The sequence below is a fragment of the Pinus tabuliformis genome, chromosome X (genome assembly GCF_031772625.1).
Source record: "Pinus tabuliformis cultivar Carrire ecotype Pingquan chromosome X, CPIR1, whole genome shotgun sequence".
Lineage (NCBI taxonomy): Eukaryota > Viridiplantae > Streptophyta > Pinopsida > Pinales > Pinaceae > Pinus > Pinus tabuliformis.
In genome coordinates this window covers 1,471,920,445-1,471,940,706 of record NC_142308.1, presented here as the reverse complement: position 1 = coordinate 1,471,940,706, position 20,262 = coordinate 1,471,920,445, and the positions used below count along the sequence as shown (strand labels likewise).

Genomic DNA, 20,262 nt, shown 5'->3' with positions numbered 1-20,262 from the left:
ATTTTTACCCTAAAAGGCAACCCCTCGCTATATATGAGAGAATTGTATTGCGTCTATGTAGATCTGTATTCCCAATGAGGAAGAGGGAGGTGATTGAGAGCAAAGAGGGAATTACAACGGATCTGCCGTAGGTTGTATCTCTTCAGTTTGCTGGATAATATAAAAGGAAGGACTAGTTATTTCTCCATGGACGTAGCCCAAACTGGGTGAACCACATATATCTGTGTCTCTCTTATTTTATGCGTTTTTTGTGTTTATATTTCTGCAATATTTTATGTGTTCCATTGCTTTGTAATATATAATTTTCTAACAATATGTAATATTCATATCAATAAGAGTTTTAGGTTGAGCTTGGACACTTATATATTCTGCATCATTTACCATGTTTGAGTTGGTTAGATATTGTTTTCTTTTTCAATATTCTCTTTGATATTCATTTTTTTGTTTTCTATGTTCTTCAATTTTTTCAGTTGTCGTTGTCGTTTCTTGTTGTGCCTTTCTTTGTCAATAAGCTCTTTGGTATTCTCTTTGACGTGCTCTTCTCTCTTCCTGCTCTTTTTTGGTTGTCATTTCTAGTTCCTTTGTATGTTCTTCATGCTCTTTAGTTGTCATTTCTTCTAGATTTTCTCTTTGTTGTGCATTTTCTTCTATTCTTTGTTATGTCTTTCTTTGTCAATATGCTCTTTGATATTCTATTTAACGTTTTCTTCTTTCTTCTTTTTCTTGTGCACTTGTTATTTTTAGTTCCTTTCTCTGTTCATCATGTTCTTTAGTTGTCATTTCTAGTGTTTTTCTCTGTTCTTCATGCTCCTTAGTTGTCATTTCCTCTGTTTTTTTCTGTTGATTTCCTATTTGTTGAACATCGTCTTCTATTCAGATTTGTTGTTTACTTCTTTCTCCATATTCTCTTTGATGATGTCTACGAGGTTCTCTTCTCTCTTCTTCTTCTTCTTGTACACTTGTCATTTCTAGTGCCTTTATTTGGTCTTCATACTCTTCATTTGTCATATCCTCTAGATTTTTTTGTTGATTTTCTTTTTGTTGTGCACTTTCTTCTATTCGTTGTCACACCTTTCTTTCTCTATATGCTCTTTGATGTTGTCTATGACATTCTCTTCTCTCTTCTTCTTCATGTAACCTTGTCATTTCCAGTGTCTTTATTTGGTCTTCATGCTTTTCATTTGTCATATCCTCTAGATTTTTTTGTTAATTTTCTCTTTGTTGTGCATTTTCTTCTACTCTTTGTTGCACCTTTCTTTATCTATATGCTCTTTGATGTTGTCTATGACGTTCTCTTCTCTATTCTTCTTCATGTACACTTGTCACTATTCTTTGTTATGCATTTTCTTATATTCTTTGTTGCACTTTTCTTTGTCGATATTCTCTTTGATATTCTATTTGACATTCTCTTCTCTCTTCTTCTTCTTGTGCAGTTGTCCTTTCTAGTGATTTTCTCTGTCGACTTGTGCTGACTTGTTCTTCATGTTCTTCAGTTGTCACTGGTTGCGCCTTTCTTTGTTCATATATTCCTTGATATTCTCTTTGATATGCTTGATTATTTTCTCTTTGTTCTTCACTTTTCTTTTTTCTTCTATCTTCTCTTTGTTCATCATACATTTCTTCCAAATTTTCCATTTGTCATTGTTGTTGTTTCCTAACACGTTCACGTGCATGTCTTCTTATATCATCAACATGCACATTATCCATCTCGTTTTTATGAGAGGATATGGTAAAGTCAATTACTGTAACATAGAAATCAATGCATTGTCACAATTTTTTTTTTTTTTTTTAATATCCACTAAAATCAATGCTTAAATCCATGCATTTAATTTAGAAACAACATAATGTTGAAATCAATACATTTAACTAAGATGATAAATATTTCTAAAATATTTAGAAATCATCATAATGTTGAAATCAATGTATTTAATTTAGATGTTAAATATTTTTTAAAGATTTAGAAAACACCATAATGTTGAAATCAATGCATTTAATTTAGATGTTAAATATCTCCAAAAGATTTAGAAAACAACATAATGTTGAAATCAATGCAATTAATTCAAATGTTAAATATTTCTAAAATATTTAGAAACAAAATAACACTGAAATCAATGCATTTATTTTAAGTGTTAACTATTTCTAAAAGATTTAGAAAGCAACAATACCATGGGCCAATACCCAGAAGAGAAAGATAGAGGGAGGGAGGAAGAAAGAGAGAGGAGGGAAGAAAATCACAATACGTTGGCCTAATACCATGGGTCATCTATGATTTTGATTATTATGTTATGGATCTAGGCTTTTAATTATTCTGTTACAATACCATGGACCAATACCATGACTTATCAATACCACATGCCCAAATTAATGCATTTATTTTAGATGTAAAATATTTTTAAAAGATTTAGAAATCAATGCGTTTAATTTAGATGTTAAATATTCTTGAAAGATCTAGAAAACAACATACTGTTGAAATCAATGCATTTAATTTACATGTTAAATATATCTAAAAGATTTAGAAAATAACATAACGCTGAAATCAATGCATTTATTTTAGATGTTAAATATTTCTAAAAGATTTAGAAAACAACATAATGTTGAAATCAATACATTTATTTTAGATATTAAATATTTCTAAAATATTAAAACTAATTTAAAAAAAATAAAAAACTAACTTAAAATCTAATTTACCAAGGATCGAAAACTAAATTTACGAAGTTAATTTAATAAAGATTGAAAATTAATTTATAAAAGAAGTTAATTTACTAAAGATTAAAAACTAATTTATAAAAGTTTTTTTTTTTTTTTCTAAAGCCAACATTATATTGAAAACAAAAGCATAACAAAAACATTATTTTTTGTAGATTGTTGTTTTTCCAAACCATTATTTATTTAATAAAATTAATAATTTTTCTCTCTTTGATATGTTATATGAGATCAAGATATTGGCATTGAATGTGAATACCGCTAAAAATGTATTCAAGTTAATGTATCTCTATTTTGTCTCTGTCTCGGATCTTAGTAGTGAATTGTAAGAATAGTGGATGACAGACTATTTTTATAGTTTGTAAAAAGATACTCCTTTCAAAATGGGAAACGTTATATAAAGAGACACCCATTGGTTTGAAATTTTATTATTTAAATATTATAAACTCTTAATTTTATATAAAATTTAATTTAAATTTCTAAATTTGTAAAATGTAGCTAATATTAATTTATATTAAAATAAAAATATTTGAAACTTATATCTCATCTATTATAGATGAAATTAATTAAAATTTGAAAATCAATAACTACACTTTCCCCGACCAAAAAGTGAACAAAATAATAACTCATCTTTCAATATTCACTTTTTAATAAGGTCATATTTTATCTTTTCAATGAAAATTGTTATAATAGAAAAAATCACTAATAAATTAAATAAAAATTATGTTTTTATTTATCATTCTTCACTATTTTAAATACATTATAGTCTTAAACTTTAACATTATAACGCACATATGTACAGGCAATATAATAATTATTTATATCCATTTGAATTTCTCCCCAGCTATTCATTCGAAAATTTAATTTACCTTGGAGTTATTTTTACCAAAAATTCAATTTATCAAAAATTTCGTGGAGTTAAATTGGGATTTTTTTTGTAATTTGGTAAATATCAGATCACTAGTTTATAGAGAGATCACTAGTTTACAGAGAAAGATACATATGAAAAATTTTAATGGTCAAATAAGATCACTAGTTTATAAAGAAAAAACATTTGGAAATTTGAAAGACCAAACAATTATAACACACATATGTACACACAATATAATACCTAGCATTTGCACCTAATGTTGCAAAGGAAACGCAGTAAGGCATAGTGTGTGGAAGAATATTGAAATGTGAATGGGCTTTTTTGAAAGCAAGGGTCGATGATAATGAGTTTGAATTGAGGAAGCCATGCCGAAAACCCCATTCGGGGGTTAAAGTGGCTATGAAATGGAATAAAAGTAGTCATAAATATCCATTGAACTTGTTTAGATACCTTAAAGATTGCCTAGTTGAAGGTGAAGTTAAACAAATGAATTCAGGTGAACAACAACTAGGTATCCATATCGATATACAAAATTTTAAGGAGAGGTATGTTAATCTTTTCAAACAACATTCTAATGTATTTGCCTAGAAATATGAAGACCTTAAACCATATCACATTGTTATGAACTGAATCCTTGCCAGGATATATTCCTTATGACGCAGAGAAGATACAGGTGATTGATAAGGAGGTGAAAACAAATGCTTGGGCTCATGAAGGAGCTCTGTATTGTCCTCCAGCCCACACGGTTCCTATGCCTATTATATTCCATGGCAACATTGTACACAGAGACATCTCTTGCTCATAATTCTGGCATTAAGCAGAATGAATATATTAGAATATTTAATGGATATATAACCATTTAGCCTTGGGTTTGGGATACATTGGTTGTTGGTCTTTGGACCTACAAGTTCAGTGATCTGCAAAGAGAGACTACTGCAGTGGCAATGGGGGAAGTAAAATGTCTGCCTTCTGCATTTACATTCATATTGCTTTCATGGTTGCCTGGTTTTGGTTGAATATTTTTATTTTTCTATATTTGTATCATATTTTGCTTTGATGCCAATGTTTACAAGAGAAGAAAGAGGAAAATGGTGTTGCTGCTGAAAAGAAAGTTGATGAGAAGCAGTCTGAGGCTGAAGCTAAGCCTGAACCTATTGTTTTGAAGGTTGACATGCACTGTTGTATTTTTGGATTGAAATTGTGTAATATTTTTTGAAACATTAATACTCCACTCATCATCAAGAATCAGAATGTGCAATATTTTTTTAATAGTCCCCTCTCATCATAGATTAGAAAACATAAAGATGGGTAGTAAGTGTTAGGTAGATCTGCCTAAATCAAACACACATTTCATGCACTTTGGTCTTTCTGGTCTTTCATTTATGTAGTTCTGCTATGTTATAGAATCTGATTTCAGGTATTCTAGACCTTCTGATCTTTAGAATACAATTTGAGTTCATGATATCTAGATTTGGTTATAAACTTTTGCTATACTCTCAGCAATTCAGGTATATGTGGGTTTAGTTATAGAACTTTTCTATCCTCTGATCAATTAAGGTATATGTGATGTATATAAACATGTAGGAGTGGAACAACTTGAGGTCAATATGAAACTCAACAAGGTGACTGTGAAGGGAAATGTGGATCCTCTAAAATTACGTGAAAGAGTGCAGAGGAAGTCTGGAAGGAAAACTGAGCTCATATCTCCATTGGTACTGCCCAACAAAATAGAGGAGAAGGAGAAGATTAAAATAGAAGATATAGCTTTTAGACAATGATTTTGAAGCTCTTCCAACTTTGGAACCAAATGAATGCAGATTTCCTTTGGACATCATGTGGAAGAGCAGTATTAGTAGTTGAAGATATGGAGCTTGAATGTAACAACACAATTACTTACCATAAAATTATGCAGTTGAAGGAGCTCTGTATTGTCCTCCAGATGTTAATCTTTTCAAACAACATTCTAATGTATTTGCCTAGAAATATGAAGACCTTAACCCATATCACATTGTTATGAACTGAATCCCTACTAGGATATATTCCTAGAAATATGGCATGGTATTAGGAAAACAAATAAAAGGTTACAAGAAAGCTTACCTTCCATTGAAGAGTATAACATGGGAAAGTGTTGCACCAATCCTTGCAAAACCAAATCCAGTGGAGAAAGCAAACAATGTGCGAAGATACAGTTTGTTGTATTTATCATAAGCCTCAATGTTCAATTCAAACTCTGGTGTGATATGAAGACCTTAAACCATATCACATTGTTATGAACTGAATCCCTGCCAGGATATATTCCTTATGACGCAGAGAGAGGAAAATGGTGTTGCTGCTGAAAAGAAAGTTGATGAGAAGCAATCTGAGGCTGAAGCTAAGCGTGAACCTATTGTTTTGAAGGTTGACATGCACTGTTGTATTTTTGGATTGAAATTGTGTAATATTTGTTGAAATATTAATACTCCACTCATCATTAAAAATCAGAATGTGCAATATTTTTTGAATGATCCCCTCTCATCATAGATTAGAAAACATAAAGATGGGTAGTAAGTGTTAGGTAGATCTGCCTAAATCAAACACACATTTCATGCACTTTGGTCTTTCTGGTCTTTCATTTATGTAGTTCTGCTATGTTATAGAATCTAATTTCAGGTATTCTAGACCTTCTGATCCTTAGAATACAATTTGAGTTCATAATATCTAGATTTGGTTATAAACCTTTGATATACTCTCAGCAATTCAGGTATATGTGGATTTGGTTATAGAACTTTTCTATCCTTTGATCAATTGGCTACAAACAATCTAATAGAAGAAGTTTGAAGAGAAATAAACTAAACTTCTCGCTACAAACAATCTCACAGAAGAATTTTGAAGAGAAAGAAACTAGCAACAACCACTAATATTACAATGCATGAGTGGGAAGTGGGCACTATAAATAACCATTAGAATATTTAATGGATATATAACCATTTAGCCTTGGGTTTGGGATATGTTGGTTGTTGGTCTCTGGACCTACAAGTTCAGTGATCTACAAAGAGAGACTACTGCAGCGGCAATGGGGGAGGTAAAATGTCCGCCTTCTACATTTAGATTCATATTGCTTTCATGGCTGCATGGTTTTGGTTGAATATTTTTATTTTTCTATATTTGTATCATCTTTTGCTTTGATGCCAATGTTTATGGGAGAAGGAAGAGGAAAATGGTGTTGCTACTGAAAAGAAAGTTGATGAGAAGCAGTTTGAGGCTGAAGCTAAGCTTGAACCTGTTGTTTTGAAGGTTGACATGCACTATTGTATTTTTGGATTGAAATTGTGTAATATTTTTTTAAACATTAATACTCCACTCATCATCAAGAATCATAATGTGCAATATTTTTTGAATAGTCCCCTCTCATCATAGATTAGAAAACATAAAGATGGGTAGTAAGTGTTAGGTAGATCTGCCTAAATCAAACACACATTTCATGCACTTTGGTCTTTCTGGTCTTTCATTTATGTAGTTTTGCTATGTTATAGAATCTGATTTCAGGTATTCTAGACCTTCTAATATTTAGAATACAATTTGAGTTCATGATATCTAGATTTGGTTATAAACCTTTGCTATACTCTCAGCAATTCAGGTATATGTGGATTTGGTTATAGAACTTTGCTATCCTCTGATCAATTAAGGTATATGTGATGTATATATAAACATGCAGGAGTGGAACAACTTGAGGTCGATATGCATCTCAACAAGGTGATTGTGAAGGGAAATGTGGATCCTCTAAAATTACGTGAAAGAGTGCATAGGAAGTCTAGAAGGAAAACTGAGCTCATATCTCCATTGGTACTTCCCAACAAGATAGAGGAGGAGAAGATTAAAACAAAAGATATAGCTTTTAGACAATGATTTTGAAGCTCTTCGAACTTTGGAACCAAATGAACACAGATTTCCTTTGGACCTCATGTGGAAGAGCAATATTAGTAGTTGAAGATATGGAGCTCGAATGTAAGGACACAATTACTTATAATAAAATTATGCAGTTGAAGGAGCTTTGTGTTGTCCTCCAGATGTTAATCTTTTCAAACAACATTCTAATGTATTTGCCAAGAAATATGAAGACCTTAAACCATATCACATTGTTATGAACTAAGTCCCTGTCAGGATATATTCCTAGAAATATGGCATGGTATTAGGAAAACAAGTAAAAGGTTATGAGCAAGCTCACCTTCCATTGAAGAGTATAACATGGGAAAGTGTTGCACCAATCCTTGCAAAACCAAATCCAGTGGAGAAATGAAACAATGTGTGAAGATACAGTTTGTTGTATTTATCATAAGCCTCAATGTTCAATTCAAACTCTGGTGTGATATGAAGACCTTAAACCATATCACATTGTTATTTGAAACTCTATTGTCAGCGAGTATGGTAATATTGACTAACTCTTCCTATGTGACAAATCATAAAAATGGATTTCAGTTAGCTCCATGGTCCTTGGAGAATAATAATATATACAACTCTCATCCATCATGGCCTCTCAACGGTCCAATTACTTAGCTAATTGCAGATCTGTCTTGAAACATTCTATATGATGCCACTTTTGTTACAGGGATGGAGAAATTAGATTTTAGAATGTGAATTGTGCTTCAGCGTTATTTTCATTCAAGCTGCATTTGTGCCAATTATGTCTTTTGGACAATTATGGTTATTCTAAATGGTAATGCTGTGTCAAGTAGTATGTGTTAGCATTTTTATTTTTATGATTAAAGCTGCATATTATGTCAGTTTAAACAAGCATAATCTGATTTTCATGCTACACTGCAATTTTTTTTATAGGCATTGAATTGTTTTTTTACAGAGTATCCAGAAGTCTGAATGCCCTAAAGAATTGGAGCCAGCAGATAGGAGGGTTCCAGTACATGTCAATCTGATCAGGAGGGATGAAGACTGTCCTGTATGTTTTCATTCCATTGCCCAATTTATGGCGTGCTAGTTTTTCTAAGGTTATGGTGTTCATGCATGTGCTGTTATACTAATTGTGAAATGAGGGAATTTAGTTGTTTCATACATTGTTTTAATGACATTTAAACTCAATAAATATCAAATCACTATCCTAGATATATTGTCTGTGTGTCAAACGTCAATGGCTTTGCAGCTGTTGATTTTTGTTTTGTTTGTGTAATCACTATCACTTATTTTATTCTTTTTTAGATTTATTAGTAATATAGTAGCTAATGCGGTCAGATTCATGATCAATAAAATATATGTAAGCTTAATTTTCTAAATTAAATGTATGCAAGTCAGAGATCCAACATATGTGCCTTTTCAAGGTTTAGGCAGAACACTCGGTAGCTCTAGCTCATCAGCTCCTGAGCTCAATGCCCCTTCAACAGTACAGCCAACTACTGGTCAGCATTCAAAAGGTCTCACAGTGGATGATTCTAAGCCATCTACATCTATTCAACTTCGCTTATCTAATGGCACACGCATGGTGGCTCGCTTCAATCACCATCACACAATTTCTTATATAAGGGCATTCATTGATGCTACAAGGCCTGGAAGTGCTACAACATATCAACTGCAAGCAATGAGTTTCCCTCGAAAGCACAATCATTGATATATGGGCATTCATCGATGTTGTAAGGCCTGGAAGTGCTGCAACATATCAACTGCAAGCAATGGGTTTTCCTCCAAAGCCATTGAATGATCTGACGCAGACCATAGAAGAAGCAAGACTAATCAATTCTGTTGTAATACAAAAATTTTAGTTTATTAGTCTCATTAAGGAAAACTTGAAGATTTTGACATAATGGAACATCATGATTAATATCTTGGTTATTAAATCCTTGTAAAGATTGGTGCTAAATTGTATGCGAATATGCAAATTGGTTTTGTTCATTTCCTGCATTGTCAACAAGTTGTTTCTCCCATCTGTGGAGTTGTAATCAATTTAAGACTACTTTATTTCCATCCCTAATGGTTACTCCATTATGCTATAGAATCCTTGAGAATAATCTTTCATAAGAAATTACAAATTAGAAGCGCTAATGACTGCTGCCAGCTTCATGCGGTGTAAAGCTTCCACACAATCTATGCACAGCTGTTTTGGATCCCTGATCAGATTCGAAGCTGCGATTATCTCCAGTGTCACTTTTTCCATATAACTCTGGCATGGTATTAGGAAAACAAATAAAAGGTTATGAGCAAGCTTACCTTCCATTGAAGAGTATAACATGGGAAAGTGTTGCATCAATCCTTGCAAAACCAAATCCAGTGGAGAAAGCAAACAATGTGCAAAGATACAATTTGTTGTATTTATCATAAGGCTCAATGTTCAATTCAAACTCTGGTGTGATATGAAGACCTTAAACCATATCACATTGTTATGAACTGAATCCCTGCCAGGATATATTCCTTATGACGCAGAGAGAAGAAAATGGTGCTGCTGCTAAAAAGGAAGTTGATGAGAAGCAGTCTAAGGCTGAAGCTAAGCCTGAACTTGTTGTTTTGAAGGTTGACATGCACTATTGTACTTTTGGATTGGAATTGTGTAATATTTTTTGAAACATTAATACTCCACTCATCATCAACAATCAGAATGTGCAATATTTTTTCAATAGTCCCCTCTCATCATAGATTAGAAAACATAAAGATGGGTAGTAAGTGTTAGGTAGATCTGCCTAAATCAAACACACATTTCATGCACTTTGGTCTTTCTAGTCTTTCATTTATGTAGTTCTGCTATGTTATAGAATATGATTTCAGGTATTCTAGACCTTCTGATCTTTAGAATACAATTTGAGTTCATGATATCTGGATTTGGTTATAAACCTTTGCTATACTCTCAGCAATTTACGTATATGTGGATTTGGTTATAGAACTTTGCTATCCTTTGATCAATTGGCTACAAACAATCTAACAGAAGAAGTTTGAAGAGATAGAAACTAAACTTCTAGCTACAAACAATCTCACAGAAGAAGTTTGAAGAGAAAGAAATTGGCAACAACCACTAATAGTACAATGCATAAGTGAGAAGTGGGCATTATAAATAACCATTAGAATATTTAATGGATATATAACCATTTAGCCTTGGGTTTGGGATACGTTCGTTGTTGGTCTTTGGACCTACAAGTTCAGTGATCTGCAAAGAGAGACTGTTGCAGTGGCAATGGGGGAGGTAAAATGTCTGCCTTCTGCATTTAGATTCATATTGCTTTCATGGCTGCCTAGTTTTGGTTGAATACTTTTATTTTTCTATATTTGTATCATCCTTTGCTTTAATGCCAATGTTTACAGGAGAAGAAAGAGGAAAATGGTGTTGCTGCTGAAAAGAAAGTTGATGAGAAGCAGTCTGAGGCTGAAGCTAAGCCTGAACCTATTATTTTGAAGGTTGACATGCACTGTTGTATTTTTGGATTGAAATTGTGTAATATTTTTTGAAACATTAATACTCCACTCATCATCAAGAATCATAATGTGCAATATTTTTTGAATAGTCCCCTCTCATCATAGATTAGAAAACATAAAGATAGGTAGTAAGTATTAGGTAGATCTGCCTAAATCAAACACACATTTCATGCACTTTGGTCTTTCTGGTCTTTCATTTATGTAGTTCTGCTATGTTATAGAATCTGATTTCAAGTATTCTAGACCTTTTGATCTTTAGAATACAGTTTGAGTTCATGATATCTAGATTTGGTTATAAACCTTTGTTATACTCTCAGTAATTCAGGTATATGTGGTTTTGGTTATAGAACTTTGCTATCCTCTTATCAATTAAGGTATATGTGATGTATATATAAACATGCAGGAGTGGAACAACTTGAAGTCGATATGCAGCTCAACAAGGTGACTGTGAAGGGAAATGTGGATCCTCTAAAATTATGTGAAAGAGTGCAGAGGAAGTCTGGAAGGAAAACTGAGCTCATATCTCCATTGGTACTGCCCAACAAAACAGAGGAGAAGGAGAAGATTAAAACAGAAGATATAGCTTTTAGACAATGATTTTGAAGCTCTTCCAACTTTGGAACCAAATGAACGTAGATTTCCTTTGGACCTCATGTGGAAGAGCAATATTAGTAGTTGAAAATATGGAGCTCGAATGTAAGGACACAATTACTTATCATAAAATTATGTAGTTGAAGGAGCTCTGTATTGTCCTCCATATGTTAATCTTTTCAAACAACATTCTAATGTATTTGCCTAGAAATATGAAGACCTTAAACCATATCACATTGTTATGAACTAAATCCCTGCCAAGATATATTCCTAGAAATATGGCATGGTATTAGGAAAACAAATAAAAGGTTACAAGCAAGCTCACCTTCCATTGAAGAGTATAACATGGGAAAGTGTTGCACCAATCCTTGCAAAACCAAATCCAGTGGAGAAATCAAACAATGTACGAAGATACAGTTTGTTGTATTTATCATAAGCCTCAATGTTCAATCCGAACTCTGGTGTGATATGAAGACCTTAAACCGTATCACATTGTTATCTGAAACTCTATTGTCAGCTAGTATGGTAATATTGACTAACTCTGCCTGTGTCACAAATCATATAAAAATGGATTTCAGTTAGCTCCGTGGTCCTTGGAGAATAATAATATATACAACTTTCATCCATCATGGCCTCTTAACGGTGCAATTACTTAGCTAATTGCAGACCTGTCTTGAAGCATTCTATATGATGCCACTTTTATTACAGGGATGTAGAAATTAGATTTTAGAATGGGAATTGTGCTTCAACGTTATTTTCATTCAAGTTGCATTTGTGCTAGTTATGTCTTTTGGACAATTATGGTTATTCTAACTGGTAATGGTGTGTCAAGTAGTATGTGCTAGCATTTTTATTTTTATGATGAAAGTTGCATATTATATCAATTTAAACAAGCATAATCTGATTTTCATGCTACACTGCAATTTTTTTTTATAGGAATTGAATTGTTTTTCTGCAAAGTATCTAGAAGTCTGAATGCCCTAAAGAATTGGAGCCAGCAAACAGGAAGTTTCTAGTACATGTCAATCTGATTAGAAGGGATGAAGACTGTCTTGTATGTTTTCATTCCATTGCCCAATTCATGGCGTGCTAGTTTTTCTAAGGTTATGGTGTTCATGCATGTGTTGTTATACTAATTGTGAAATGGGGGGATTTAGTTGTTTCATACATTGTTTTAATGACATTTAAACTCGATAAAGATCAAATCACTGTCCTAGATATATTGTCTGTGTGTCAAACTTCAGTGGCTTGGCAGCTATTGAATTTTTTTATTTTTATTTTTTTTGTAATCGTTATCGCTTATTTTATTCTTTTTCAGATTTATTAGTAATATAGTAGCTAATGCGGTCAGACTCATGATCAGTAAAATATATGTAAGCTTAATTTTCTAAATTAAATGTATGCAGGTCCGAGATCCAACATATGTGCCTTTTCAAGGTTTAGGCAGAACACTCGGTAGCTCCAGCTCATCAGCTCCTGAGCTCAGTGCCCCTTCAACAGTACAACCAACTACTGGTCAGTGTTCAGAAGGTCTCACAGTGGATGATTCTAAGCCATCTACATCTATTCAACTTCGCTTATATGATGGGACACACATGGTGGCTCGCTTCAATCACCATCACACAATTGCTAATATACGGGCATTCATTAATGTTGCAAGGCCTGGAAGTGCTACAACATATCAACTGCAAGCAATGGGTTTCCCTCCAAAGCCATTGAATGATCTGACACAGACCATAGAAGAAGAAGGACTAATCAATTCTGTTGTAATACAGAAATTTTAGTTTGTTAGTCTCATTAAGGAAAACTTGAAGATTTTGACATAATGGCACATCATGATTATTATCTTGGTTATTAAATCCTTGTAAAGATTGGTGCTAAATTGTATGCGAATATGCAAATTGGTTTTGTTCATTTCCTACATTGTCAACAAGTTGTTTCTCCCATTTGTGGAGCTGTAATCAATTTAAGACTGCTTTATTTCTGTCCCTAATGGTTACTCCATTATGCTATAGAATCCTTGAGAATAATCTTTTAGATTGGATCCCTGATCAAATCTAAAGCTGCGATTATCATCAGTGTCACTTTTTCCATATAAATCTGAAAGTGTATAGTTAGTGACTGCAAAAACCAGCACAACAACATCAACAATTCAATCAAATACTGATATTTATTAATAAACTGTATTCTTAGAATGGAATTCAACATCAACAATTCAATCAAATACTGATATTTATTAATAAACGGTATATCAAGAATGGAATCCAAAGAAATACTTCTTCATTCATATGTCATACATGAGGGTGTCCAGACACCGTGGGAATCAGATGAACAATTGGGTGACCAAAAAATTCCACCTCCTCCACTGGTCCAACTATGTTGGAGAATGAAATGCTTGTGTGTGAGATCATTTTGTATGTCATAGCAGTGGCCGCCTGTCCGCCATTATCATCATTAACCCCAACTTTAAATTAAATAATTATATTTATTAATAAACGGTATCTCAGAATGGAATCCAAAGAAATACTTCTTCATTCATATGTCATACATGAGGGTGTCCAGACACCGTGGGAATCAGATGAACAATTGGGTGACCAAAAAATTCCACCTCCTCCACTGGTCCAACTATGTTGGAGAATGAAATGCTTGTGTGTGAGATCATTCTGTATGTCATAGCAGTGGCCGCCTGTCCGCCATTATCATCATTAACCCCAACTTTAAATTAAATAATGATAATATTACAGTAACTTTCATGAAGATGTGTATAGATTTTCATACCTTGACACCTGCAAGCTTCGTCACTACTTTCGCACTTCATAGATTTTAAAGAACTTCTAAAAAAAGCCATAGCAAAGTTTTCCAGAATAGAGCATTATTGCAAAGAAAGAATCTATAACTGGAAAAAGTAAGAGGGGAAGAGAATGAGGTACATGGAGTCCTGGAGCAGGCCTTGTATTCACCAAAATTGCTGAACGCACTCACAGATTTGATGGAAGATGTTGCTTACCATAAAATTTCCTATCTTCTGGTTTTGATTTTGAGATTCCCTCAGCCTGGGCCTCTTCAAGTTAAATAGGGAATTACAAGATTCAGAAGGCGCTGGACTCTGCATCCTCCGATCTAATGCACAGAAAATGAATCTGCCAGAGGGGAAGAGAATGAGGTACATGGAGTCCTGGAGCAGGCCTTGTATTCACCAAAATTGCTGAACGCACTCGCAGATTCGATGGAAGATGTTGCTTACCATCAAATTTCCTGTCTTCTGGTTTTGATTTTGAGATTCCCTCGGCCTGGGTCTCTTCAAGTTAAATAGGGAATTACAAGATTCAGAAGGCGCTGGACTCTGCATCCTTCGATCTAACGCACAGAAAATGAATCTGCCAGAGCGGCCTGGAGGGATCCAGGGGAGGGGCTGTCGCCAAATTAGCTACATATTTCTTCACAAAATCCAGACTGCAATTGTCCGCCTTCGTAACCAATTTGTAACTATTTCCAATGAATTTGTAACTGTTTTGATCAGATGGTTCAAGTTTTTGTAATCGTCTAACATCTAATCGTATGGCGTCCAAGGATGACAGGTAGGCAAAAAGGGGAATGGATTTCAGAGGGGAACGCCTTATGGCATAATTATTTATATCCAATTGAATTTCTTCCCTGCTATTCATTCGAAAATTCAATTTACCGTGGAGTTATTTTTACCAAAAAAATTCAATTTACCAAAAATTTCATGGAGTTAAACTGGGAATGTTTTTGGTAATTTGGTAAATATCAGATATGTATGAGCTCAATTAAATATAGTTTAACTATTTTTTTTGTAGTAATATTATTATTTACACTACACTCACCCATCTAACACTTACACATATAACATATCACATCTAATGTTCACCCATTTAACGCTCTCATATCTAATGCTCACACTCACTCATTTAATGCTCTCACATTTACCCTAAACTGGGTTGTAAAGTGCCTCTTGGCACAACAAAGTACATTAAAATATTTAGTAATCTCATATTTCTTAGGATTATAAATTTCTAATATAAATTATATTGAAATTACACTTTTAATTTTAACATAAATCTTATTTTATAATATTTTAATAAGTATTGATAATATATTAGTCTAATCCATCTTAACTCCAAATTTATTAAGCATCATGAGGGATCAAATCTCTTGAGGTGTAAACCTTTTTTAAGTGCAAATTTTGAGGAAAATTTTGCACCTCAAAAGATTTGATCCTTTGTTCTTAATAGATTCGGATTTAAGATGGATATAGGCTGGTTTCATTCATGCACAACCACACAAACTTTGTCTAACATATAATTAATCTAATCATTTTAAATATGTTAAATATGTATAAGATTAATCTAATGCATTTTTTTTCTTCTACATCCTACGCACATTATGACTGTATTTATATTAGACACCTAAATTTCAGTGTATGACTCCTCACACAAATGACATATTTGAACTTGATCTAATAGACAAATCTTGTCATGAAATTTTTATGTGCAATATTCATCTCAATAAAAGTTATAGGTTAAACTTGGGCATAAATATATTTTAAACATCTTTTTTAATAGGATTTTCTTTTACATCTTTTCTTATGCCTCAATTGGTTGAATATTGTTTTTTTGTCGATATTCTCTTCGTTATTTTTTTTTCTTTTTTTTGCTTTATTTGTCATGCTATTCAATTGTCGCCTTGTTTTATTTATTTATTCTTCATTGTGCATTTTCTTGTATTCTTTACTGTTGACACTATTTAGTTGTCATATGTTGTGCCCTTCTTTGTTCATATGCTATTTGATATTCTTTTTTATATGTTTTTTTTCATCTAATTTTTTCCTTCATCAATTTTTTTTATTGCTCAAATATCATTTTTTTGACTGTCTTTGTTAATCCACTCTTTGTTTATCCCTTTGTTGTTGATACTCTTCAATAACTGTCATTTCTTATGTCTTTCTTTGTCAAGTTGCTATTTGTTTTTCATTTCTATTTAAGATGGGTATACATTGATGATTAAGATGGATTTTGGTTCTTTATCGTTCATTTCTATCTAATATGGATCTAGGTTGATTATTAATGTAACATGTTAGCACCTAAATCTGCCTTAGGCTGAAGGAAGGCAAAAATTAGGGTAACCACAAACCACACTCAGTCTGGTAGCTAGCCCTACCAGAACAGGAGAGGGCTCTCTCCGAGTCACGCTCAGTGAATAGATAAGCAAAAACAGTCTGAGATGACTTACAGTGAAATATTGATCTTAGGCTAGTAAGTGAATAGGGATACAGGAAACCATTTTCATGAATGACCGAGCTTCTAGGATGGTATGGGACCAACGGTCAACAAAGAATAGAGAATTTAATACAAAGACACAGATTATTCCGTGAGGCAAGGCAGGCGGAAAATGTAGCAATTTAGTTTGAGGTAATGCGGAATGAATAGATTGCTGAAGAAAGTGAAAAGGGCATAGTTACATGAATCCTTTTCAACAGAAGAAAAACATTGAACATGAAATTTTCCCACAGGCAGAGCAATAAAATTGAATTCTACCTAATCTCACTCAGAAAATTTCACTGGAAATGAACATGAATTGAATTATGAAACATAACGAAATACATATGAAAACATAAGAGACACATTTGCTACACTCACAACCACAAGAATCTCATGAAACAGAGCCGCTGCCTTTCATTAATTCTCTGTCAAAAATACACAGTGAAGAAACATAGTTTCTTTCCCACAGTCTCCCAGAAGTTACAAACCAACCAACCCTTTGCAAATAGCTTGCATACAATATATAGAATGTGTAAGGAAGAGATAGAACGCCCAAGGGTTGGGGAGTTACTCGAATCATTACAAAATGGAGATGAAGAGCCAACCATCAGCTACAAGTGCAGCGCTACAAACATGACATTTGGCTTGGGTGACCGTTTGCATTATTTCGCCACTTGGATAGAAGCCAATCTGGTGAAAAATACTTTAAATGACGCCTTTGGTGCCAAAAAACTGAAGTGTAGATGAGCGGGCCCACTTGGAAGCAAATTCTGTGCGTCGCGCCATTTTCTATGTGCGTCGCGCTACTTCGGGGCCTGTTTTGGGGCACTTGTAGGTGTCCAAAATATGCCCAAGTGGGCTTGTTGGAAAGCCTGTCCTGTCTACTTTCTAACCCCACTATAAATTTTGAATTTTGTGCTCAGTTTCCTCTCTAATTCTCCATTCTGCCAAGACTGCTTCCTGTGTGTCAAAAAAGGGGCAGAGAGGCCATTTTTGGGTGTTTTTTGACCTTTTGGAGACTCATATCTTGTCAAAATTTCTTGTCCGGGCACCAATAGTTGTGATTTTTCTTGCTGAATCCAAAAATTCAAACCATTCCTCATTTGGAGTTCTAGATTTTTAGCGCCGCGCCAGTGCGCGGCGCACAGGGAAGTGGTGCGGTGGACTAGGCTTGAGGCGTGGCGCATATAGCCTGTGCGTAGTGGTTTTTGAAGGAGACGTTTGGAGGCCTTCTCGGTGTCCCAATTGGGCACAAGATAGCGTGTTGGAAAGGTATTCGAGTCTACTTTCCAACCCAACTGGAATTTTTTAATTTGGAGTTTATTTGCCATGTCAACAATCAAATCTCCCAAGACTAGTCAAAATGTGCCAAATGAGGTTGCCTAAAGGCAAGGTGCTGTTGCAGTCAACTTTTGAATGCCTTCCTCAACCACAAATTGAGCTCATGGTAGCTCATTGGAAAGATAATTGTGTCTAGTTACCATTTGACTCATCAAGCAAGTCATTTGGAAAACTGAGCTAGGAGGAAGTTTGATTTTCCCAAGGTCACTTTAGAGGTGCATCAATTCTCCTGAGGAAACTATATTTTTGACATTTCTCCAAAACCATGACACCTGTGTAAAAAGTGAAGGAGTTTTTTCTTCCTTGGAATGTTGTGGACAAAAATATCTCTCAGTTTTCCCAAATTCATCTTTTATTGCTCAGACACCTCATTTGAGTGAAACCTATCCCAATGTGTGGAACAAGGGATTTGTCGAAATGAAGCGAAATGAAGGGGATAGGGAGTTTCTAAATTCTTGAGGAAATTTTGGGAAGTAGGGAGGGACGTTAGGAAGTAAGAGAAAGTGTAATATCAGATATTGAGTGAGGGGAAGGGGTCCAAAAAGGCAAACACAGGTCCAACCTAGAAAATTGCCAGGTTGTAGCAAGAAACTAGGGTTTGTGCGAAAATGAGGAAGTTGGGGGATCTCAGTGATGGGAAGTGTTTGATAAGGTACTTTAAGGATAGGGGAAGGTGTATGAACATTAGGATACAAGTTTTTCCGATGATTTGACCATCCAAGAGAAATTAGCTTCAAAACCCTAGGAGAGGGAAATGAACCTTGCCTAGGCGCAACTGAAGCATGAACAAGGTGTAAAATGACCCAGTGGAACTTGACATGATGATGAAAACCCTTTGAATGATGGTACACTCAATTGAATGGTGACATGGAACATCATTTGGACAACTTTGACAAGGGTAAAATCAAACCCTAGACCTAATGCCTAGTGACCAAATTTTGCTTGAAGACTCACTGAAATGACAAAATTTGACCTTGACACCTTAAAATCACTTTGTAAGAGCATGTTTGATCACTGGAGGAAGGCTGCAAAGACTGACACTAACATTGGCTCCAATAGGGATGGCAACTCCAGCTCCTTGGAGGTGCCAAGAACTGCAGATCTTTGGGTGAGCAGACAGTGCCTTCGTCCATTGGGCTATGGAGTCAAAACACGGAAACTGACATTATGCAGACGAACTTTGACTGAAGACTCAAACTGAAAACCATAATAAAACCAGACATGACTAAATCCTAACCAACAAACTGAAAGATGCTCATATTTGAGCTTATTCAACAACCTACCCTAATTACTCTTTCCACCACTTGGTCAAGTGAGATGGAACAACCAATGCAACTAGGTAAGCATTATGGAAGATATTTGATTTCTTCCCAAATGCTTTATGATGCGTAGGAAAAGGGAAGAATCGAAAGACAACTCCCATGGAAACTTGGAATCAAGTTCACTGCTGACAAACTTGCAAAGCATGAATTGGCTGGATGACTTCAAGAATACTGCAAAAGGATCTTCATAAGCATCACCATTGATTTCCATTAACACATTACTACTCTGGTCCAAGTAATCTTCACAGTTGGATATTAAACTTTTCCTCACATCTGCAATGTCTTTCTTTGATGATTTCAGCAAGTGGTCAAAAGGATCCTGAATTTCGTGAAGAACCAAACTCTGTTGTTGATTCCAAACAGAACCAAAGCCTCCTTTATCAATCTCCTCATATGACTGCAAACTTTGGTATGGGATATGAAATGAATAATCTGTTAAACAAGACAATGAAGGTGACCCTTGAAACAGATGATTATCAAAATTCTCTTTTGTCTCCTGGTTGGTTGATGGAGAAGAAGTTTTACAACAAATAAAATCTAACACATGAGCAAAAGGATCATCAAAAACTTGAGGAGACTGCTGTGATGTATCTATTGAAACTGTATGACATCCTATTGGTTGTTCATCCTTTTCTTTAGAGATATTACGAAGATTATGCCTTATAAATTGAAATGCTTCGTAACACAAGGGTACAGAATCCTCTTGCATCATTAAATCATGTATTTCGGCTGCCTCACCTTCATCTGTAATCTGACCTTGAATTGTGTTTGG

The 20,262-nt window shown here is 34.2% G+C and overlaps 1 protein-coding gene and 1 pseudogene across 1 annotated transcript; both read left to right on the top strand.

Annotated features, from left to right (window-relative positions):
* The first annotated feature begins 6,626 nt into the window (after window positions 1–6,626).
* Window positions 6,627–9,318, top strand: LOC149145553 (plant UBX domain-containing protein 4-like). The gene is made up of 7 exons (XM_089452495.1): window positions 6,627–6,635; window positions 6,761–6,847; window positions 7,087–7,099; window positions 7,269–7,396; window positions 8,403–8,508; window positions 8,851–9,103; window positions 9,195–9,318. The coding sequence occupies exons 1-7, from the start codon at window positions 6,627–6,629 to the stop codon at window positions 9,316–9,318; spliced, it is 720 nt and encodes a 239-aa protein (XP_089308621.1).
* A 649-nt stretch (window positions 9,319–9,967) lies between these two features.
* LOC149145552 (plant UBX domain-containing protein 4-like) lies at window positions 9,968–13,525 on the top strand (annotated as a pseudogene).
* Window positions 13,526–20,262: the final 6,737 nt, after the last annotated feature.

What these genes read in the sequence shown, in the direction of transcription:
- LOC149145553 (XM_089452495.1), top strand. An exon ending in GGATGAAGACTGTCCTGTAT is followed by an intron (nt 8,509 to 8,850) that starts GTTTTCATTCCA and finishes AATGTATGCAAG; the next exon opens with TCAGAGATCCAACATATGTG. An exon ending in GCATTCATTGATGCTACAAG is followed by an intron (nt 9,104 to 9,194) that starts GCCTGGAAGTGC and finishes CGATGTTGTAAG; the next exon opens with GCCTGGAAGTGCTGCAACAT.